At 37.9% G+C, this 24,511-nt stretch overlaps 1 protein-coding gene across 1 annotated transcript in view; it reads left to right on the forward strand.

Annotated features, from left to right (window-relative positions):
- Positions 1 to 17,640, forward strand: part of FILIP1 (filamin A interacting protein 1) — a 184,019-nt gene extending 166,379 nt beyond the window's left edge. The window contains exons 6-7 of the mRNA XM_080805302.1: positions 1,591 to 1,648; positions 15,416 to 17,640. Coding sequence (XP_080661428.1) covers positions 1,591 to 1,648; positions 15,416 to 15,456 — 99 coding nt within the window. The 3' untranslated portion in view covers positions 15,457 to 17,640. The remainder of the gene's footprint in view (positions 1 to 1,590; positions 1,649 to 15,415) is intronic.
- Positions 17,641 to 24,511: the final 6,871 nt, after the last annotated feature.

Below are 24,511 nucleotides of genomic sequence, written 5' to 3' on the forward strand. Positions count from 1 at the left end.
TGCATTTATTCCTTCAACATTTATTGTTTAGCTACACTCTGGGCACCGGGTTTGGTGCTGACTGCAAAAAGGACCTGTAGAATTTCCCACCTTAGCAGGAGAGGCAGGATTGGAACCTACCCAGTTGGAACCTACCCTCCAGTGGTCCTATCATAGAGGTGTGTACAAAGGAACCCCCCAGAGAAGGCTTCCCAGAGGAGGAAGTTTTCATAAATAAGGAGAGGGTTTTTTTGTTGTTTTTGTTGTTGTTTTGAGAAAGAAAGCAGAAGGAGTATGTAGAGAGAACAGTCTTTGCAAAGGTATGCAATGTGAAGGAGCCTGCCATATTTGGGGAATGATGAACATTCCCACGGTGCTGCAGCTGTTGGGTGCAGAGACAAAATGCAAGAGCAGAAAATATAGAGGCAAACTGGGGTCAGATATTGAAGAGAGGTGCATGGCTTATTATGAGATTGACCTTTAATCTCAAAGGATGGACAAAGGGCACGATTGAAAGGGCATTGATGAAAGAAGATTTATGACATGATTTATGTGTTAGAAACATATGTCTATGAAAGAGTTTAAAGCATAAATTGGAGGGCCCAGAGGCTGAGGGTGGGGACACTGTTGCAATTTTTTAGGTTAGAGATGGGGTAGTGAACTGTGAACTGTGAACAGTGAACAGTGAACTGTGGTAGTGAAAATGAGGACAGAGATGTTTTGAAGATAGGATCAAAGATTTCATGACAACCTGCATCTAGAGAGTGGCTCTGGGGTTTCTGGCATGGCTGTATGGGTAGATAGGATGAGAAACATAGAGGGACTACTGTTTGGGGAGAGGATAAGTCATGTTGGGGGCATCTATATTTGAGATGCCTGAGAGACAGTGGAGATGTCTGGCAAGTAGCTGGAAATACACATGTGTCTTCCAGAAGATCATTGAAGGCTTGAGGTCCTGGGACTCAGCAACACATGGGGTGACAACTGAGGCCATTCTCAGTGAGGTGAATGTGGAAAACGAAAAGAGAGCTGAGAAGGGAGCATGGTGACGCCCACTTTTAGAGGAAAGGCAATCTAGAACAAGGAGCCAACAAGAGATTGAATAGGAGTCATCAGAGACAGGAGGCGAATGGTGAGACTCCAGTAAGAATGTGTTGCAGCCAGAGAGTTTTAGGAGAACTTCAAGAAGAAGGGTATGGCCAGCAGTGACAGGAGAAATGAGAAGAGTCTGGCATCATTAAGAGGCGAAAGGAGAGCTGCTTCCTCTGAAGAAAGTAGAGATAATCTACAGAACAGTGGGAGTAAAGTTGCCTGAGTTGATGCCAGGCGGTTGTGTTTTCTCTGTGAAATAGGAGTTAAGGTCACTTCCGGAAGGGTAGAGGAAGTAGGTCAGGGGCTGGAGAAGAGAAGGGGATCTGGCTCAGATGTTTCAGGACAGGTAAGAGGAGGCAATCAGGGTGGATGAGATCCTGACTCCCAAGTTTTAACAATGTTATCTAGAGAGGTGTCCTCCGTGGGCTTTCTGTCCACTGATGATGTTCAGACTAATGGCAAATCCAGGCAGAAACTCACCGACATCTCCCTTGTGTCTCTCTATTTTCTCTCTTACAGTCAGGACAAGACGGGTCATCCCAGCGACCTACACCCACCCGCATTCCTATGTCAAAAGGTATGAAAGCAGGAAAGCCAGTAGTGGCAGCTCCAGGAGCAGGAAATCTGACCAAATTCGAGCCTCGAGCTGAGACTCAGTCTATGAAAATAGAGCTGAAGAAATCTGCAGCCGGCAGCACTACCTCTCTTGGAGGGGGGAAGGGCTGAGGGCAGTGGCTGAGGGGGTATGTTGTGCAGACGCTACCGCTGCCATGAACGCGGACCTTCGTCTGCTTGTGCCAACTCTTTACGTGTACTAACTGCAGTTTTAAATATCTTGTTTATAAAATAATCCACTAATAGCCATGTGTCTTTCCTATTTTGTACATGTGTTCTGATGCTAGAGAACAGAACTAACTAGCAGAACTACTGCTTCGTTGAGGATGCTGGGCCCAAGGCGGGGCTGACTTCTAGTCCCATTTTTGCTTCTAGAAAGTGGACCCATCAGTTAACCTTCCTGAGCCTCGGTCTCTTTATGTCAGTAAGATATGGGGGCTGGATCTCATCCTCTCCAAAGCCGGATCCCATATTTCCTAATTGTAAATCAAATTTAATAGGCCTTGTTCCACAATAATTGATTTTTCAGAAATTCTATTATGAAATAGGAAATAGTTTAACAGTTGTCATTTGCCTCTATTAAAACCTGAATTTGCTTCATGTGCTGGAAAAAACATATCCTAGCTATCACAGGGCCTGGACCTTTACAGTTAGCAAAAACAAAAGCCTCTGGGATGATTTCAGGAAATAATTTGAATGTGAAATAAAATGGAAATGAAATATGGAATCCTAAAAACAGAGTTTTACTTATTTGTGTGTGTCTGTGTGTATTATAGAGGTTTTGGTCATCTCCAAAACACTCCCAGAATTTTATAGACAATAATTTTAGAACCATTAATGTCAAACTCATGCTGTATTCAAGTGTGCAATTGATTTAAATTGTGGAGCTGTTTGAATAAAGCTGCCAAATGACCCTTCTATCCATTACAGCCTCAATAGAGGTTGGGTTGTAATGGATAGAAAATAGAAGAAAGTAATTGTGATACATTAAAGCCAAGAAAAAAAAATGACAACATTCATAACTTAATTGAATTCAAATATTTTCCTCAGTTGAGTGTGGACTTTACTTGCAAATATAGAATGAGTTCATGAGTGTGTGTGTGTGTGTGTGTGTGTGTGTGTGGTGTGCTGTGGTGTGGTGTGGTATGGTATGGTGTAGTGAATTGAATTATTATTCCTGTCCATTTTACTTATATTTGTATCATTTTCATTAAAATCAAGCATGTTTTAATAAGCATGAAACTGTGAATGCAAAATGCCAGGTGTCTTTGTGAGATTAACCATGTTATTAAAGTAGACATTGTGCTTCCTGGTCAAATAACCGCAAATGAGCTCAAGGTTAATAACCTCAACTTAGCATCTGAGGTCTCAAGTAGGCAGCGCCCTTGTCAAAAATTTTAAGCCAATTGAGTAAACTTTATAAAAATTCAATAACTACAAAGTTGCAGGTTGTTATTTTTCCACTTCTGAATTTTGAGGGTTCTGAGATTATTTGGATAGGCCCTGCCCTTGATATTTGGGGAAAGATACTTGTTGGTTTTTTTTTCAAAGATGTATGATTTAGCTTTTTATCATCAAATCATCAAGCTTCGTGATAAAGAGGATTTTCCCTGAGTTGTTTCCATACCGGATTTCCTATCTCTTGTAGAACTTCGACTTCCGTTGTATATGGTGGTGGTGGATGCCTCGCAGAATTCATATTCTTTTCCATCAGGTCTTTATTGCCTACAGCTCATCAGTTCTCAGCATATGTATTAAGAGATGCTGAATAACCCTAGGAGACGTGCTATAATAATTGGATTTCAAGGTAGAAGGAGAGAGACTGGGAAAAAAAAGATTTTATAAAATGTGATTTTGAACAAGTTTAAACAAGAGATCTTTCCATTTCCAATACTGACTTGTCTCTTTTTTAAAGGAAATTTTCCCATTTTGTAAAATACACATCCATCCCTTGGAAAAACAAGGACATTCCCTGTTTTTCACATGCTTCCTTGGCATTGAGAGTATTTAGTGTTGCTGGGATGTAACTCACTGTATGTGAACAAACAGTGTCAAAAAGAACGAGCCTCTGTCTTCCTTCTGACTCCACCTGTCGTTCTCCAGTGCCTTTTATCATGATTCTTGTCACTGCTGCTGTCTTTGGCTGTTCCCTGCTCACACCATGCTTATGTCGTTTCTGCCTGGAAGTCCACACCGTCTGCAGGGAGATTGCTCTGAGGGGCTGAGCAGTGCGTGTGCAGGATGTTTATGCATCTGGAAGCTGGAAGAGAGCCACCTACAAAGTACAGCTGCTAAGAAAACTTGGCAGAACAACACATAGTCACTTTCCAGAAATGGTAAAGAGCGGCCATGGCAGTTTTTCTTTGTAATTTTAGAACCAACTCTACGTTTATTGGATAGCTTTGTTTTAAGCCACATATTAGAAATGAAATCCACTGGGGATAGGAAGTGGAAGATTTTTTAATTTTTATTTTTTAAATGTTATTTATTTATCCGACAGAGATCACAAGTAGGCAGAGAGGCGGGGGGGCGGGGGGGGGGATGCAGGCTCCCTGTGGAGCAGAGAGCCCGATGTGGGGCTTGATCCCAAGACCTTGGGACCATGACCTGAGCCAAAGGCAGAGGCTTTAACTCACTGAGCCACCCAGGCGCCCCAGGAAGTAGAAGATTAACTGCATTCTAATTCCAGCTTCTATTTGTCAGGATGTTTTCAAAATGCAGCTTACTGTGCTTTTATAAGAGGGAATGAGATTAAAAGGTAAGAGTCTTCTCCCTGTCCTGGGACACAGTCGTGTAGTCAAAGGGCTCACCAAGGCTGTGGTGGACAGCTGCTGCTCAGGTCCCACCTGAGACAGGGGAGGGCGTGCCATTTCCATAGATTTCAATGGAATGGCTCCCCTTGGGGATGTGCAGGGCACAATCTCCCCAGCTACAGAGGAGGACCTGGACTTCTCCTCCAGAGAATAATTTTCATGGGTTGACTACTTCAGCACACTGTGAGGGAGGCCATTTAGCATGTGTGGTACAAGAAATGTTCCTATGTGGGACATGACTCTAAGGGTGTTTATCATTTCTTGAAAATGACCTTCCTGTCTGGGTCACTTGCTTACACAGAGTCCTTCAATTTCTACTGGCATTCTTACTACGTTTTCAGTGGGCAAGTGAATGGGTGGCTGCTAGACTCTAGAGATGTTAGTGTATTCATTAAGGGTAGGTCTTGCTAGAGGTCTTACTTGAACGTCTTCAAGAAGGAAGGGAAGGGATGGCTTTGATGTGTAGTGTGGGAAGAGTGTAGGTAGCTTCAGGGAAGTGAAAACACGTCCAAGAATATGAGATGTACAAAGATTTTAATTTCTCATTCCCTCATAGATTTGGAACACTGAGGAAAGCATGAGACTTTGCTGATCAGAAAAGCCCCAGGGACATTAGATAAGAAGAACGCACTTACGTGGGAGGCTGGAGGGCAGAGAAAGGAAGAAGTGACCGGATGGGCACAGAGGGGGCTTCCCAGCAAACAGGAACATACAGTCCCAAAATTTCCTCAACCCAGATGAAGTTCAGTGTTTCCCTCCAACCTCCTCCTCCAGGGTCTCATGATTAGTTGTGTCCTTATCCTCGGCTGTTTCAGTTTCTCCCTTTTATCTGCTACTTGCGCACAGGATATAAATATGCTCTGGACTCTTCCATTTGAGCACAGTTCCTCACTCAGCTGTGCAGTCCTTTATAATAGGTGCTACCCGGGTAAGCCAGGGACAGAACACTTGACCTTTTCTGCCTCTACTTCCACATTTCTATTTATTCTTAAACTTACTTTAAAAATTGTTATTAAAGTCATTCATATATGGAGTTAAACTATCAGCCAGCACTAAAAGAAAATGAAAACAGCTGTTTCTGATCTCACCCTCTTTTCCCTCAGTCTGACTCCCTGGAGAAAATCATTCCTAACCCTTAACTCTTTCTTCTGGTATTTGTCTACATATTTCCAATTTTTTTTTTAATCTTTCAATTATTTTTCAATCTTTATTTGTCGATCATTATGGTTTTTTTTTTTAAGATTTTATTTATTTATTTGAAACAGAGAGAGAGGGAGAGTGAGAGTTGAGGGGAGGGACAGAGGGAGAGGGAGAAGCAGGGCAGGAAGTCGGACCCAGGGCTCTATCCGCGGGGCTCAATCCCAGAACCCTAAGGTTATGACCTAAGCCAAAGGCAGACACTTAACCAACTGAGCCACCCAGGTACCCCTTTCCATTATGTCTTGACGGCTGAAGAAATTTAAATATTGTTCCCTGCTGGGGTGCCTGGATGGCTCAGTTGGTGGAGCTCACAACTCTTTTTTTTTTTTTTAAGATTTTATTTATTTATTTGACAGACAGAGACCACAAGCAGGCAGAGAGGCAGGCAGAGAGAGAGGGGGAGGCAGGCTCCCTGCTGAGCAGAGAGCCCAATGCGGGGCTTGATCCCAGGACCCTGGGATCATGACCTGAGCCGAAGGCAGAGGCTTTAACCCACTGAACCACTCAGGTGCCCTGGAGCTCATGACTCTTAATCTTAGGGTTGTGTGTTTGAGGACACAGAGATTACTTAAAAATAAAATCTTTAAAAAATATTGTTCCTGCTGAGCCAAATAGTATACTATGTTTGTGTTCCCTTCCTCTTACATTTTTCACCCTTCAATAGGATAATTATGTTAATTTTTCATCTGCTTGGTTTTCTATGTATATATCTTTATTTTTTTCCAAATGCTCCAATAGATCTGCCAAACACTTATCAGTAATTTTTCCAAACACTTAAATATATCAGTTTCATATTTTTACCTGGAGGCTTTCTTAGGTTAGTCCCTTAGTTTCCTACATTAGCCCTCTGCTTCCCTACTTAGTCTGGACTGGTAATGCTCTAGGCCAGGTAAGGCTCTTGTCCTATTGTTCTTTTGCCTAAGTTGAATCCTCTGTTTCCCAGGTTTCCTCTCCTACTTCTTTTGCTTACATGACTGTCTGTCTGTATATCAATCTATCTCCTGAAGTACATTTGACCCTTGGATAACACGGGAGTTTATGGTGCTGACCCCCAGTGAAGTGTAACTTTTGACTTCCCCAAACTTAACTACTAATAGCCTACAGTTGACTGGAAGCCTTACCAATTGCATAAATAGTCAATTAACACATACTTCATATGTTACAAGTATTATATATTGCATTCTTACAGTAAAGTAAGCTAGAGATAAGAAAATATTAAGAAAATCACAAGGAAGATAAAATACATTTATAGTACTATACTACATTTATTGAAAACAATCCACATATAAGTTCAAACTTACATTGATCAAGGGTCAACTATACATCTCCCAGTAGTTTCTAAAGAAAAAAATCCTTCAGTAATCTTCTTGAGGTGGACTACATGTATTCTGGGAATAGATCAAAGGAAGTGAGATGGAGAATTTCATGATAAAATGTACAAACATTTTTATTCCCCTGCATTCAGTCTATGCTGCCCATTCATATGTTTAGGTCTAGAACTGCTTAGGTCAGGTTTTTTGTTTTTTTGTTTTTTGTTTTTTCTTTGTTTTTTTTCCCCTGGAATAATAAACCTTGGGTCTCTGGTAAGGGTGACTATGACATCTAATCTCTTTTGGTTTCCCTTTGACCTCTCTGACCGTTCCACCTTGGTCTCCCTTGTGGACTCCTTATTTTATGCATAAAATCTAAGGGTCACTGTTTCCCTCTCCTCTACCATTTACCTACACTACTTGCTCATTCTGGTTATTTTATGCACTCCTGTGGCTTCAGTTATCACCCATATGTTGATGGCTACCAACCTTCTATCTCCAAATGCATATCCAACTTTGTACTGTGTATCTCCAACTTAACTTGTCTAAAACCAATTCTCAACATTTCCTCCAACCCTCCTCTCCCCCTCCTCTTCCCCCTGTATCTCAGCAAGGGTATCCTGATCCACCCAATCACCCAAGAAAGAAGCTTGGTAGTCATTTTAGGCTTCTCCTCCTCCCTCACCTGTCAAGTCAACTCATTGAGCAAGTCTCATAGTCTAACCCCTTAACGCTGAACCCACATCTCCATTTCCCTTGCTACTGACTGAGTTGAGGTTTTAATTACTTCTCATCTGGATTAGTTCAATATGCCCCCTGACTGGTCTCATAATCTCAGCCTCAAAACTCGCAGATTTGTTTTTCATTTTGTTTTCCGAAGTTCAAGTTGATTGTATCACTCCTCTATCTGAATACCTTCCAAAGTTTCCTCATTACCTACAGAACATAGCACCAACTCCTCCATATGGCCATTGAGGCTCTCTGTGACTGAGCTCTCTCCCTCCCTGCTCTTTGAGCATCTCTCCCCTTCCCTTTTCCTTGCCTGGACTCCTGACCCCCATGTGGACTGAATGGCTTACATACCAGGCCAGGTCACATTCCCTTGACTTGTTCACTTTGTCCCTTCTCCCTACTTTTCCTTCTGGTGGTTGCGTCTGTCTCTGTTCAAAATTTCTTTTAAAAACCAGGTTTTAAAAACCTTGCTTAAAAACCTTGCTTCTGCTAGACAAGCCATTATTTCATAATCTAACTTGGGGTTTAAAGCTTGTGTGCTGCTGTAAAAAACTTGGCACTCGCTGTAGAGAAAGAAAACCAGAAGTTGAAGGATGGTTCGATGCTGTAGAATAAAGAAATATTCTAATTTCTCTCTTCCTTTGTCTGCAACTCAAACCTGTGAGAATGATGTGGAGGGTCCTCACAAATCATGTGTGGGAACATGGAAATAAAGAGATGGTAAAATTAGAGGAAATTCATGTGTTGCCATTCTGGATAGCATTAAGTTTCATCCTTCCCATCAAATGTACTATCGGTCCATAATATGTGCAGAACCGCCAGGGATCCCGGACTGGGGATGTCATCTCTGAAGCCATCGCACATGTGGAAAGCTAAGGGGAACTGAGAGCTTTCGTGATATACAAACATACTTGAATGAATTCTGAATAGCTCTTTCCTCAACCTCTCTAACTTCCCCAGAGGAACATGAAAGACACTTCTGGAGAGAGAAAATTTCAAGTGATTGGTCAGGCTCTTCAAATTCTTGAAGGAACTTCTAAAATAGGTCAGGGGGCCCCTGGGTGGCTCAGTCAGCTAAATGTCCATCTCTTGGTTTTGGCTCAAGTTGTCATTTCAAGGATCTCAGGGATTGAGCCCTACATCGAACTCCATGCTCAGTGCAGAGTTTGCTTGAGATTCTTTGTCTCTGCACGCCCCCCCCCAACCCGCACTCACACACACACACACTCTCTCTCTCTCTCTCAAATAAATGAAGTCTTTTTTAAAAATAGGTCAGGAGAAGCTCTTGTTTTAAAGAGCTTCACATGGTCCTTGGATCTAGCCCCTCATCGGGCTCCCTGCTCAGCGGGGAGAGTCTGCTTCTCCCTCTCCCAATCCCCCTGCTTGTATTCCCTCTCTTGCCATCTCTCTCTCTCTCTCTGTCAAATAAATAAATAAAATCTTTAAATAAATAAACAAATGAATGAATGAATGAATAAATAAATAACAACAAAAACAAACCACACCACCAAAAAGCAGGATTCAGATTTAAGATCGATAGTAGGGTGACTATCCAGAGAAAATACATTGCTGAACAATGGCCTAAATACCTAAGCTGGAACTGAAAACCAGGAGACCAGAGTAAGGGGTGTGACCTTTGGCAAATCACCTTACTTTGGCTTACGGTGTAGCGTTTAGTTATAACCTTTTATGATTCTGGCATTCCTCCTTATAGTCAGATGATAGGCTTCACTATTAAGCAAGCAACTTAAAACATTCTACCGTAACACGTTCCCTAAGACTAGTAAATAATAGCTTATCTGGTAAGCTATTTCCCTAAGACTAGTAAATAATAGCTTATCTGGTAAATGGAATTTTGTCCTCTCTACATGTGCTAATGTTATGCATGCATGATGGTCAGAATTACAAAATCAAGGGCTGGTACCAGCTGAACCAGACTTTAGAGGTCAAGAAGATAATTATCTCTACTATTAAAGATGAAAACAAAAGACCAAGAACAAAACAAAAGAACCCCAAGGCTTAGAGATGTCTAACCATCTTACTAATGATGATGCCAGGTTTTCTGTATATGATTCATTATTTCATATGATGAAACAACCTCAGGTGAGCGAAGTACGTATTCATATATAAATGAAAATACCCACACGTACTGGGCCAAAATAATGCTGCCAAAGGATTTTGAGATATTAAGATATCTACATAAAAACTATATGTGTCAAAGTTTTCATGACAGCACTTTGATGAATATTGTGGTCCTTATCTAAAAAGCATCAGGCCCTTCCCAACTTTCACATATAATGTTACTTTCCATGTGATTCTGTGGCCAGCCATAGACCTAGATCAACCCTAGGCATTTAGCATCTGTGTCCAGAGTAGATCCCAAGCATTCTTGACTCAAATACTTAACTATTTTTGCACTGTTGAATTCCTATTTATAGTTAATGTCATATGTGGGATAATTAGTTCCAATTTGATTGTATCTGGAAACAGTTGAGAGATAAGGATTAGCTTGCCTAAAAAAGTAGTTCCCAGTCAGAACTGATTATTGGCAATTCCTGCAACGTGGAGAGGTAAGGGGATGATCTGGGCAGATGATGGAGTGGGAAATGTTTTGGAAGGAAGCAAATAAACTATTAGAAGGCTGAGAAACCCCAAGAGAGTGTATATCATCTGGTTCAAAAGTTTCCTGAAGCAAATGACAGAAATGATTAGCGGAAGTATTTTTAATTAGCTGAGCTGAATCCAAAAGAGGGAATACAAGTCCAAGTCAACAGAGGAAGTTTATTGGACTTCCTATTTAAAACAGATGTTTTATCAGGACTCTGATTAATTTCTGAATGTGATAATAACAGGACTGAATACCGAAGCAGTTTATTCAAATGAGAACCTTAAAAGTACACAATACTTAGGCATTCCTACACTTCTTTCTAAAAGGTCTAGGACATTTTTACAGGTGAATAAATCACTCTGTGAATGATAGAGTAAAGCAGGGGTTTACTAGCTAGTGGAGAGGAAAAACAGCACAGCCCTAAGCCTGTTCACTGCCTCTCAAGCAGAGCCCATGGGGAGTAGGGAGCCACGGACCACGGGAAGCAGGTCATAAGCCAGCCAAACTGATGTAAAATCCAAGAGGAAATGTTTTCTGTGGTAATTTGGCATGCAGTTTCCTGTGGATGAAGCAGCCCTCCTTTGCAGAGGCAAAATCCTACTATAAATTGATCTTCTACTCTTAGTCTCTGGTGTGTGAACCTAAAGGCTATCAAAGCGATCATGTCTCATTTACTAGAATAGATTTTTACAATTCAGAGCTCAAGTGTCCCCTTGCAGAGAGTTTGGCAGAGTATAAACATATGTATTGCTTGGGAGGAAGGCACTGACTTTCCAGGGAGTACATCTTTCCTACTCCACAGCCAAGGAGCCCTCCTGAGAGGAATCAGACTTGCAATTTGTTGCCATGTTGCCACACTCTAGCACTTGAGAGTCTCCCCCAAATTTCTCCCCAAATCCCAGCTTGCATATACAACATTGGATCTCAAGTCATCTGGCCGGCCAGTAGTTTTGGGTTACCACCCAAGGAGGATGAAGAGTAAGGTCAGAGGTCAAGTATAATTAGGAACTGATAAGATGTTAAATTTCCTTTCTGTGGACCATTATCTAATAGCTGGTGCACGAAAAGAATGAATTCATATTATTGTGAAACATCATTTCACAATAATGTCATAATCCCAAATAATTAATGTGTTACCCAAAGCTTCTTAAGGAGAAAATATCAAGATAACACTTGAGAGGAACATATAGAGGAAAGTGTAAGTATTTTTGTTAAACTGTTAATGTCAAAAATACATAAAAAATCCAATGTCCCCGTGTGTGTATGCTGATTAAGATTTAGAGTTTTCTTCCTTCTTCCAATTAGGAAAAAAGAAATGATGTTCTTAAATGTTTGCAGATAGAGGGCCCTAAATTTAAATTCTTTGCTATTTTGAGTTTGCTGATAGAGGGGGAAATTAACAATAGGCTTTGGTCTCAACCTGCCTGTTATATATGCTACAAATTACTAATGTCAGAAAAATAGTAACTGTAAAAAGAGAAAAGTTTTATACAGAATTATACCTGATTTTACTCAGGTTACTTTAGGGGCCCCACATACCTATATTTGGGTCTTACTCTGAGAAGAAATGAAGACAGAGTAAGGAAAGGAGTAAGATTTGCTCACTGACTTTGTAACTTCAGTAAAATTTATAACATTCTTTTATTGTATTAAACCATTAAAAAAATGCCAGGGAGAAACTTGGAAACTCTGCCCTTAAAAAAAGACAAAAAAATGAAAAACAAAAACTTAACTAATGTCATAATCCCTGAAGCATTTTATTTTATTTTTTTGCCAGCAACCAAGGACTCTGTATGCATCAGATAGTTTTGCTGTGTAATGAGTCACCTCAAAATCTAATAACTTAAAGCAACATTTTTTATCTCTCATAATTTTGTGTATTGGCAGGGTGATTCTTTTCCGACTCAGTTTTCAGATTTGGGGAAAACATAGATAATAAACAAGCATAGATTTAATAAATACGTTTAATAAGTTTCAATTAAAGTAGATCTTCTATCATATAGATCTTTTCTGTCTCTGGAAATGAGATGAACTATGTCTCCATGTGTATAAAACAAAATAACTTGGGTTTAATTATATTCCTTTAAATAAAGTTTATGTATATAAATATTAAATACCCTCTTTTTTTTTTTTTTTTTTTTTAATTTGAGAGAGAGAGAGAGAGCGCGCACAAAGGGAGAGAGGGAGGGAGAAGCAGACTTCCCACCTGATACAGGGCTCTATCCCAGGACCCTGGTATCATGACGGGAGCTGAAGGCAGACGCTCAACCAAGCCACCTAGGTACCCCTGAAATACCCTTTTATTATTAAAGTAGAATAAAATAAGCTGTTAACATTATCAAATATTTTTCAGACAATCTTCTTAACAATGCAATCTGATTAGGGGCATGTGGATGGCTCGGTGGGTTAAGCATCTGACTTCAGCTCCGGTCATGATCTCAGGGTCCTGGAATCCAGCCCTCAATCGAGCTCTGGGCTCAGAATCTGTTCCTCTCCCTCTGCCCCTCCGCCAGCTCCTGCTGTCTCTCTCTCTCAAATTAATAAATCTTTATTATAATCAGATAATGCAATCTGATTAATAGCATTTATATATATACACATATATGTATATATGTATCATGTAGGATTCCAAATTTGCTAATTTAAATATAATAATAATAAAATGAATAGTTCACAAGATACTGTTTCTTCTATGTATGGCCCTAATTACTGAAAATTCTGAATTCTGAAAATTCTAATTCTGAAAAGCTATCATGATTATGAGGATTGCAAACATGTTCAGATTAAGGCAACTCTGGGAATTTAGACATTTGCACACTCAAGGTGAGAGTAGTAACACAAAATATTAGCATTGCAAGGCACTTCAGAGATGATCTATAAAACCCTCACTTTGTGGTGAGGAAACAAATGCATGCCCATTTTGAATTACATCTAGGATAAGAACAATTCTGGATTTCACTTTTTTTTTTTTTTTTTCAGTAGCCAACACACAACTCTGAGATCAAGAGTCAGACAATTAACAGCCATCCAGGCACCCCAGGAATTTATTCTTTTAAATTTTAGTTCTCTATGCTTTCTTAAGGGAGGAAAATGGGAAAAATACTTGAATTCTATTAGGAAGACTTGAGATCCATGTCTTTTGATTCTTTGAAAACTATTAATGAAATTTTAAAAAAGAAAGTGTTGAGTGGGAAATGGCATTTGAATCTTAGATCCTGATTTTTAACTACAAAATATTTTAACTAGTGTCTTTAGTTTTTGCCTGAAGATTTTGATATATTTTTAGGCATTGAAAAAATTTAAGAGCTCTAATAATTTTCCAATGAGAAAAATGAGACGATTTTTAAGGGTTTGTATTATTGTCAAAAATCATATGTTTGTTGCCGGGGGTAGGGGGATAGGGAGAGGGTGGTTGGGTTATGGATACTGGGGAAGGTATGTGCTATGGTGAGTGCTGTGAAGTGTGTAAACCTGGCGATTCACAGACCTGTACCCCTGGGGCTAATAATAACACTATATGTTAATAAAAAAAATAAAAAATTTAAATTAAAAAAAATCATATATATGTCTTAGAAGCATTACAAAGCCTTCATAGCTAAGTTTTGTTAAGTATATAAAACCTTCATGTATTTCATTTTACTTTGCTTCGCTGTTTTATCCCAAATTCAAATCAAAAGGTCGAGAGAAGGAATGGAAATATCGCCACCTACTGGTCAGTATGAAATGAAGTAAAGTTAATAAAACCAAATTAAGAAAACTTTGACAAATGATCATCCACTGTACATAATTAGCACAAATCTATAGGTCTGTGATGTAATATGCTTTAATCAATGTTTATTTAGATGTTAACTACTTAAGTAAAAATAAAATGTAAATATTAATTACTTGAAATTAAAGTGAAAATAATAGGCAGAAATTTCCTCACATTATTGATAAACCCTGACATTAGCTTCTACACTTACAACACTGCCACATATTGTCAGGGAGGTAATACATTTTTCAGGTGAAGAAACTATTTGAAGCTTAGTTATTTCTTTGCTCTGTTCTTTATAATTTCAACAATGGTAGGACTCTTTCTCATTTTGATCACTTACGTATTTCCATGCCTAGCACAGTGATGGGCATGTAGGAGAGCCTCAGTAAGTAGTCTTTGATTGAAAGAATGAAAAAAAAATAATATATCTTCATGAAATCATAAAGGGTAAGGTAAAAGCAAAATCAATCAAATAAATACAAATATCACACACCCATACTAACATGGCTGGTACTATCTCAATCTATTTTTTTTTTTTTTTTTTTACTTTTATAATAATGAATTTAGATTTAACAGCATATACATAAGGGGCACCTGGGTGGCTCAGTCAGTTAAGCATCTGCCTTGGGCTCAGGTCATGATCTCAGGGTCCTGGGATCCAGTCCCACCTCTGGCTCCCTGCTCAGCATGGAACCTGCATCTCCCTCCTCCTCTGTCCCTCCATCATGTTTGTGCTCTCTCTCTTACTCTATCTCAAATAATTAATAAAATCTTTTTTAAAAAGCATATATATAATTTTGCAAGAAGCAGCAGCTCAAGACAAATGTAAATCATGTTTAGTGTCTTCTAAAGAATAATGAATATTTCCTTATTAAAACTCAAATCCACAAACATAAAAAAAGAAATTAAAAACATGTGAATATTGCTCAGATTAAAAAGAGTATGGCTGGAAGAATAGAGTTACTTCTAGAAAATACTCTGATTTCCCAGTATGGGGCTTATACGTAGTAACTAATGTCTTCGTGTTCAGTTATTTCCTTGGGTAAAATCCACCTAATATTATTAGAATATTAAACATAGTGCCTAAAAGACTTTAAGAATTTTGGAGATAAAACACATATGCCAATATAAAGAAATGACCCAAGAACAGTCAAGAACTGCAGGGGAAGCTATTGGGCTCATGTACCTGTTTTTGTTTGTTTTGTTGTTTAACATCTACAGTCTTTTATTGAAATGATGTGGTGTTGATCCTCACATAAACTACTGATTTTTCAGTTTAACTGAAAATGCTGTATCTTTCTTTTCTTTATAGAAAGCATCATCATTCACCAGTTACATATGAACTCCAGATGAAATGGTAAACCAAGCACATACTGGGTGTGTGTACTTCCTCTGAATCCTTGTTGAATGAGTAGTATTTCTACAGCCCTCCATCATCACTAAGGTCCTCCATGCTACTGATCACTACTGGAAATAATTTTCTACTTCCAGTGATTTTTTTTTTGAGGATATAATAATGTAAAAGCTGAAAATGGCATTGCTGATAATATAAAACTAGGTAGCAAGAGCAATTCAATCTTTGTGTCAAAATAAATTTCTCTTCCTTTTGCAAAGCTTTCAGGTCCATGGGCACATGCTATGTAATTTATTTTTGTAATACACTTTGTAATGTGATTTTTTCCTAAAGTGTTTCCTTTTTCGTAGTCTATGGCACATATATCTGTAGAGTACACTGTCAGTTCTTCAAAGTATCGGTACTGGTGCATTTAAAACGGGAACCTATCATTATTTTCCTTCATCACCATTTTATTTCTGAAGGAAAAGAAAGTACAACACTGTACATATTTCCCAGGGTAAATTCAAGAGATAAACAGAAGCAAGACTCTAGAAGAGGTATTATTATTGCTTGTACCATACTGTAATTCTGATCATGGTTCAATAGTAATAAATAGCATTAATTGAAGAGTTTAATTTTAAATATGTAAAACCAGTTTTAAATACATAAAACCTATCTATTGTTCTGTGCCAAAACCCCTGGATAAATTGAATTTTATGGAACAAATTAATAAAAGGAGATATATAAATTTAACTAGTAAGGTTTATGGGAATAGCTTGACTGAGAGTTCAATTACATTTTTGTGTGCATTATTTGCTTATATGTACAGGACTTATAATAAGGACTGTGATATCAAGATATTTCTTACAATCTGCTCAAATGAAAGCCCGAAAAATAAAACTGACCTAGGTAATATCTGCATCTTTAAAAACTGACCTAGGTAATATCTGCATCTTTAAAAAAAAAATGTTAAGAGAAATCCCATGACAGACAACATTTTTTTTTTCCTTGATAGACAGAATTTGCATAGATTTTCATAACGGAATGCAGGTTACAGAATATATTTTTTAAAGATAAAAGCACAATATGCATTACTCAAATCTCAATGTCAGAGCTGCTGTTGAATTTAAGCTTACATGAAAATGTGCATCTAAAGTCTACTTGAAACCCTAATAATACAGGTTTTTAAAAAAGACTTTGCTATTGTGAACATGTTTCCAGTAAGGTCTTTAAAAAGATAACTTTAAAGATAAATGAAGAGTTGACGTGTCAGTTTCTGAATGCAGAAATCATATATGACGGAACTTTACTGAGATTAAAGAAAATGCTTCTGAGTGTCCCACGGATAACTGAAAACCATGCAAGTAACAGTGTTAGCCCATTTCTCCAGTTGACAGCTTGTATCCAGGTTACAAACCCATAGAGGCAAGTCCACACTGAGGCTCTGGAACAGAAAAATTAATTGGAAATCCTCCCCTATGTAACTTTGGAAGGTTGTAAGTTATACTTTGTGGAATTAGCAGTCATATTTGGTAGATATTATAAATAACTATATTTTATGGCAAATTAGTTTGATTTTTGTAAGTAAAAGAAATGCTACAGTAGGCTTGTCCTAGCTTGAATGATAGCCAATGTATCACATATCCTTCAGGGCTTTTGATTAATGATTAAGAAAACTAGAGTGTGTATGTGTGAAGATTTAAAAAGTTGTTGCTATGAGTTTTGTTTTCTGAAAATGTTTCTGAACTGTAATGACATTTTCAAGTAGAAAAGGGTTTTTATTTTGTATCATTATCTTTTTTTGACACACAGTTAAGTTCCCTATTTGCCAACGTTTATACTTCTGATGGCAAAATATTCTGATATATCACAAATTAGCATTTAAAGCGAATAGCTTTTTCTCAACTTGTGGGAATTTTATTACATGAATAGTGAAAAGGCTAGAGGATAAGACTTTACTTCTTGACTTTAAGATATTAAAAGTGATTTATGTCTATTTGGATCTGAAGTTTTTATTTCTCTTGAATTTATAATGGAATTTAGTACTTGCAATGTAGAGTAAGGATGGTGGTGCAATCTGAGGCACTTAGATGGATGCTGGGCTTTTTTCTCTTCATGGTGGGATTAAGTCCTCTGTTTAAACTCAAATGGAATCTGAGTGACAGATGAGTAAAATTAATGAAGAATAAAAAATTGTTTTGAAAGAAAAGAATGCTAAAAATTAACAGAAAAGTGAAAACACCAGATAGCTGTATCCTTATCCAATGACTAAACAAACAAGATCATAAATAGTCCCATCCCAATATCCACATCCAATTGAAGAAACTGCCTCCATGTGCAATCCTGGTACCATCCTAGACTCATGTAATTTCTGTACTGGTACCATCCAGACTCACATAATTTCTGTACCTCTTATTATAAGTAAAATCTCCAATCATCACTCTGAAAGGGAATCAGTTTTGAATGGAATAATTCTATTCTCTGAAATGATTCCAGTTTAAGGTACAACAATTGAACTAATCCATTATTTACCCCTTTCTTTTTGATAAGAGAGTATTTTTTGAGGTACCTTCTGCAGAGATGTCTTTCAAGGATTTCATAAAATTTCAAGGTTTGATGAAGATAGTGGATACATTTTCCAGATGTTAAATGCCTAGAATGTTCACAAAATGTGAAGAAATGATTGTCTCTTAGAACAACCAAACAAAAAATTTCATGATGGAATATCTAGCTTAAGCATCAGAAAAAGACACTGGCACTACTGAAATAATTCACAAGTTCTAAAAATCAGTGGCAGAGCAAGAGTAAATGTTGGATCAGACAATGTAATATGTTTATGTCCTTTCTCTTTATGTTGTGGTTGAATTTCCTGGAAATGAAGAAAAAACATAGCAAAAGTTGGACATATTCATGAATTTGATGAGCAACAGTTCTAAAAATAACAAAAATGCAAAATGGAAGTTAAGAAAAAAGAGTAACACAACTGGTCCCTGAGGCATCTATCTCCCTTTGGACTCCAGTGCTAGCCCCCTGCTAAAAATATTAATTAGAAGGCAAAGAGGAAAAACAATAAAAGTTACTGTAATAAATTCATAAATATTGGGGAGAGTTTAATGGAACTAACTTTGCTTAGTGAACACTAATATTTTATTGTCTTAAATTTTCAACATCTATTCCGTAACTACATATTAACAACTGTGTTTGTTACATAGGGAAAATGCAAAATGCTGTAGATTAGTAAGTTTGAATAGAAATATTTATTGGTGCCATTTTATAATGCATTTATTTTTTGGTGTTATTTTTTCATTTGTTATCTGGGTAATTTTACCTTAACATTCATAGATTTTGTTATTTTTAACAGTGCAGATTGTATCTATTTAGATTTTGTTTAAAAAACATTAGATGTCAGCTTCTCCAAAATAAGAGGCTTACAGTGTGACAGAGATATTCTTAAAAGTCTTGCAGTTGAAAGGATTTTCAAAAGCAAAAGTGTGCATTGAAAAATTTTGGAGTTACATTGTATTTTCACAGCATTCTCAATTTTGTCTCCTTTAAGTTTTATTAAGTACATGAGAAGTTTATTATTTTTCACTACAGCCAAGTGAATTTATGGGTATCTACTTGTCTTTTGTATGAATGTAATACCTTGCTTTCAGTTCTTCACAGGTTATTGAAATTGTTTAGCCAATTAAGACATTCTCTTTGTGTTATTTCCAAAGTCAACCATGTTTATCAAAATCTCACTATAGTGAGAAAAATAACAATTGTGATATACAAACATTGTGCAATATTCTTTGAGTTGGAACATAATGTTCATAAAATTAAAATCATTTAAAATGAGTATGCAATCTTCACCTTTTTATTCAAAATTGTTTGTTTTAAAATAGTTTTCACCTCTGCATTTCATACTATCTTAAAAATACAGTGGTTTTTTTTTTTTACTGTGAATAAGCAGAAATGGTACAGCAGTTCTGCTGAAATGTGGGATACTTTTCCTCTGAGTTGCAGCATAGTCTGATTCTTTAGTAAGATGAACGCTGCCACACAGCAAGAGCTGGGACTGATTATAGGGTTTCCCTCAGCCCTCTGTCTTCACCAAATGCATTGTCAGTCAATATTCAGGTATTACTTTACTGCTTTCTGCTGTCAATCTAAAGGTAGGTTATTGAGTGGAACAAATGCTCCTGAGGTTTTGCCAGCAGGCCACTGCCCCTTCTAGAAAGGCAGTTGGGTAATGCTTTCAGCAAAGTGGGCTGGGGGTGACAGCGGGGCTATTCTCTGACCCCTCAAAAAATCAGGTTTTTAAGAGTTGGTGGTCTATAGCCAATTCCTAATTATCTTTGCCTTATTTGGGACAAAGGAGTGGCTTTTTCCTGTTTATTGTTTAAATATCTGCATATCAAAAAAGCATGCAAGCATGGTGTCTAAACAAAGATGCTTTCTACAGGGGGGTTGCGGATGTTAGGGGTCTGGCCCACAAGGCAGTTCTGAGGCATCTTTTTTGGAGGAGCAGAGCCCCTTGGGTGCACATGGTTTAAGAGCACTGGCCAAAAGTCATTGTTTATTTCATGACTTCTCAGGAGAAGAACGGTCTCAGCCTTTCTATATTTGCTCAAATGCATTTGTTCCCTTGAGCCCCGGGCTAGAGTCACTTTCAATGAGCACCAGGCTATTGCCGTGTGCAGAGAAACTGCAGCAAGTTCTCTGGGCTCCACGCATGTTGGTACTAGGGGCTTTGCAGCATACTGGTGGTGGTCTTCCTTTTTTTTTCCTTGAATGTCATTAAAATTTGCTTTTGAAATTTTGTGGTTGATGCTATCCCAAGGAACCTATAAAAGATGCTAAACTTTGAGGCCTCCAACCAGGGCAACCCTCACTGACTGCATGTTCCAGGCATAGGGACCTGTCCACAGGAAATGGCTGGAACCCAGTGCCCCGGAGTTCCCAAATCACTTTTTTTAAAAAAATTTTTTAAGCTAACCAGTCCTCCTTTAGTTTCCACTGGCATTATTTGCAGCATTTCTTTCAGAGGTAAGTGTCTCTAAGGAGAATTATTTTTTTCTTTCTCTTCAGGAGTCTCTTTTCCCATTCTGGCTATAATGATTAGCATTAGTGTCCAAAGTTGTCTCTCCAGTTTGACTGTAAGCTTCCTGAAGACAGTACTTGCATATTCCTCAGAGTGAATACAGGATCCTGGATAAATGTTTGAAAACAGCAATGTAATTCCTTCTAGGGAGAGGCCCTTTCTCACTCTTCCAGCTACTTTATCTCCTTTCCTCCAATCTTCACAGACTTCTTCCACAACCATAATCACGTTTTTCATTTTTTACTTTTCTGGCTTGGGGGGTACATTTATTTCTCCTCTTTGACAGCAAGACATATGTTTAGTCTAAGTGGCAGGGTGTTTTGTGGGCACCCAATTACTGACTCCTAACCCCAAAGGTTGCTCCTCTAGAAGTACCTCAGCAAGGGTATTCTATGGCAGATCTTCCTTACCAAATTGTTCTGGCTGCCGATCCTTTCCTTGTAGAAACCTCTGTGCCCACTGAAGATTTTAGACGCAGAGTATCTGTATCAAACAAGAAAATTCTCAAGAATCACCCATCTTAAGGAAAGACAGCTCTCTGCAAAGAGAGGTCCCTCATCAGACTACTAGATGGCCTATGCCATTTTAACAAGAAAAGTGTGTTCAGTCATTTTCAATTCACACAGAAGCCAAGCATTGGTTTCCAAATGGAGTATTGTAGCAAGTATACAAGTGGGACAAATGGACTATATAAACTAACTCTCAAGAATGGGGAATACCAGAGATCTTGGTTTAAAGGGAAACAACCCAAGATCTTGAGAAAAGGAACATGATCAGCTAGGGTATGGAGTCTTGTGAATCATCAATAATGAGTATTGTATTTGGTTCAACTTTCTCTATGTTCTTTTATTTTTGATACTATTCTTTCCTGCATGGAGAACGATGATATCACTCAGACCTTAGGACCCATTTCCTCACAGTTTAGTTTTTGACATCATAAAGAAGATGAGGTGTGGCATCTCCTATAAACCCTTGTGCACACATCTTATATGGCACTGACCTCATTATATTTCAATTGTTTGTTGGCAAGTTGTCTTTTCCACTAAAATGTGAGTTGAGAGTAGGTCTGGTTAGTTCAACAAGATATGCTGAATGTCTTTAAGACCTTGGCATTTTTCCAGGTGTTGTAAATATAGAGACACATAAAAACAGTCTCTGACCCTGAGAAGCTTTCTCTAGTAGAAAAGACAGACATAAGCATATTTCTCTATTACGGTAAGTGCAAGGATAGAGGTATGTATAAGTTGACGTGAACTCAGAGAGAAACTCTTAGCACAGGCTGAGGGACAAAAAACGGTTCCTCAAATTCGCTACTGTCTTGCATCTTGAAGGATGAGTAGGAATCAGCAAGGCAGTTTCAGTAGAGTAGGGTCTGAAGCAGGGTCTGAAGTAGGGGAGCAGTAGGTTGGACAGGTTAGGAATTGAAGGCAGTGAGTGTAGATTATTTTTCTCAGAAAATTCAGTGAAAATAAAAATGTTGTGGAAGTTTGCTGAACCCTACTTTGTCCCTCACCATGCACTGGTCAGAGGGAAGTCTAGGAGGTCATGGTTATTTGTTGTCATAAACATTTAGTTCCACTGACCAAAAAAAAAAAAAAAAAGTTTCCTTTATCAGGCTCAGTAGAAGTTGACTTTCACATTTAAGTTCATTTGTGAAAGTCATCTTTCAAGAACACATTAGAGCTATTTTAAAGAAATAACAACTTGATAGGTAGTAGTGACCCAAGTGTTTAAAAAAAAACAAATAATTATGGAATGCCTGCCACACCTTCCCCCTCCCCTCAGACTTCCCATATTTTAAAACTTGAACATAAAAATGTATATCCAAAAATAGTCCAAATGTGATTATAAGTGGTTAAACACGTAAAAAAAATTTTTTTAAAATAGGTTCCATGCCCAGTTTGGAGCCCAGTGTGAAGCTTAAACTCATGACCTCATGACACAGAGATCAAGACCTAAGCTGAGATCAAGAGTTGGATACTTAACTGACTGAGCCACGCGTGAACCCTTGGTTAAACATTTTTAAAGATCTACTTTCCCGTGTCTCTTCTCATGGAGTAGTAAGTCTCTTTCTTCCTCTGCCTGTCCCCTTTAAAAAATAATTTCACTATCTACATATAATAGATGTCAGTTGGCTGTCAACTTAGAGATGGCAACATCCTATTTGAAGGAAAGACCTTATCTATAATTGATAGCACCATGGGCGTAATCAACTGAGTGTCTACAGTGGGAGTCATGAAGTCTGAAGTCTTATCAGAATTATATTTTTTCATTTAAAGAAAGTGTGGAATTATGAGAAAAGAAACCTTAATTTCCTCCCCAAAACCAAGTTCTTAGGCTGCCTACTCTTTCCTCTATGAGACTACCATTAAAATACCTTGTTTGACTCGTTATTTCTGACTATAATTATTATTCATGAACCTGCAAAAACTTTCATCACAACACCAATGACCTCAGGCTAATCAGATAATTTCTTAATGTGAGAACAAAAGGATTTTCTTAAATTCATAACTGAAAAAGTTTAATACACAACAAAAAAACAGGAAGAGGTCAATTTTAAAAGCAGTAATTTTTCAAAGTCAGTTGGAACCAATCTCTGATGCAAATAAATATAACAAATCAAATTTATTACACAAATTCTCTATCATTCTTTCCCTAAAAATTTTCTCCATTAAACATGAATATGATTTAGTCCCATCAAAGTTCTCTAAAGTAAGCTGCCACGATTAACTGAATAGAATTTTTTTTTCTTAAAAAATAAACAAGTAAAAATACTACCCAGTCACTGAAAACAATTCAAACCATTTCCAGTCCCTAAGAACTTTCTCTGAAATTCATGCTGATAAAAACTGTGGTACATTTTTTTTTTAAAATTTTTATTTATTTATTTGACAGACAGAGATCACAAGTAGGCAGAGAGGCAGGCAGAGAGAGGGGAAGGGAAGCAGGCTCCCCGCTGAGCAGAGAGCCCGATGCGGGGCTCGATCCCAGGACCCCGGGATCATGACCTGAGCCGAAGGCAGAGGCCTTAACCCACTGAGCCACCCAGGTGCCCCTGTGGTACATTTTTTTAGGTCTCTTCAGCTTTCCTAAACATTGTTATGCTACAGCTGTGAATGAAATGGCTTGAATATGGCTAGAAACTGGAGAGTTTAAGCAGCACCAAATACTCAAAGGTGTCTAACAAGCAAATCTGTGTGGCCCTCTGGCTAAACAGTAAAAAGACCAGTTTCAGTTTCCTCTTCTTAATTCTTTAAGTTACTCAATAGTTATGTAATATTTTTTCTTTAATGTTTCTAGTTACCTAGTTTGGTGGTTTGAACACACCAGTTGAGCTACAAAATAAAAAACTATTATTTAGGGGCGCCTGGGTGGCTCAGTGGGTTAAAGCCTCTGCCTTCGACTTAGGGTGGATCAGCCCCGCTTTGGGCTCTCTGCTCAGCGGGGAGCCTGCTTCCCTTCCTCTCTCTCTGCCTGCCTCTCTGCCTACTTGTGATCTCTGTCTGTCAAATAAATGAATAAAATCTTTAAAAAAAAAAGAAAAAATTATTTATTTATATTTATAATCTTAAATTTATATTTTATATAAATTTATATTTTGTATTTTAATTTTAAATTTATATTTATATATTTATATGTATATAATACATATAATATGTATATATTTATATACATATAATAAGTATATATATTTATATACATCTTTTCAGATCATGGGGTCTGCATCTGCTTTATTATTTTGGATTTACTTTTATATATGGGCTCATGCATTCTTTGCACACTTACTGTGTTGACCTGATAGTTGGCATTAATATCATTTAGCCATGTAAAATTCTCCTTTTCCCAGGAATCAGCAAGTGAACAATCATTTGAACAAGAGAAATATTATCTACATGTATCATCAAAACACACACACACACCCCAGTCACTTCCAGGAACTACAGTGAAAAATGCATATATTGGTAATCCATTGTGAGACCACTCTC

The sequence above is a fragment of the Martes martes genome (assembly GCF_963455335.1).
Source record: "Martes martes genome assembly, chromosome: 6".
In the NCBI taxonomy this organism is placed as follows: Eukaryota; Metazoa; Chordata; class Mammalia; order Carnivora; family Mustelidae; genus Martes; species Martes martes.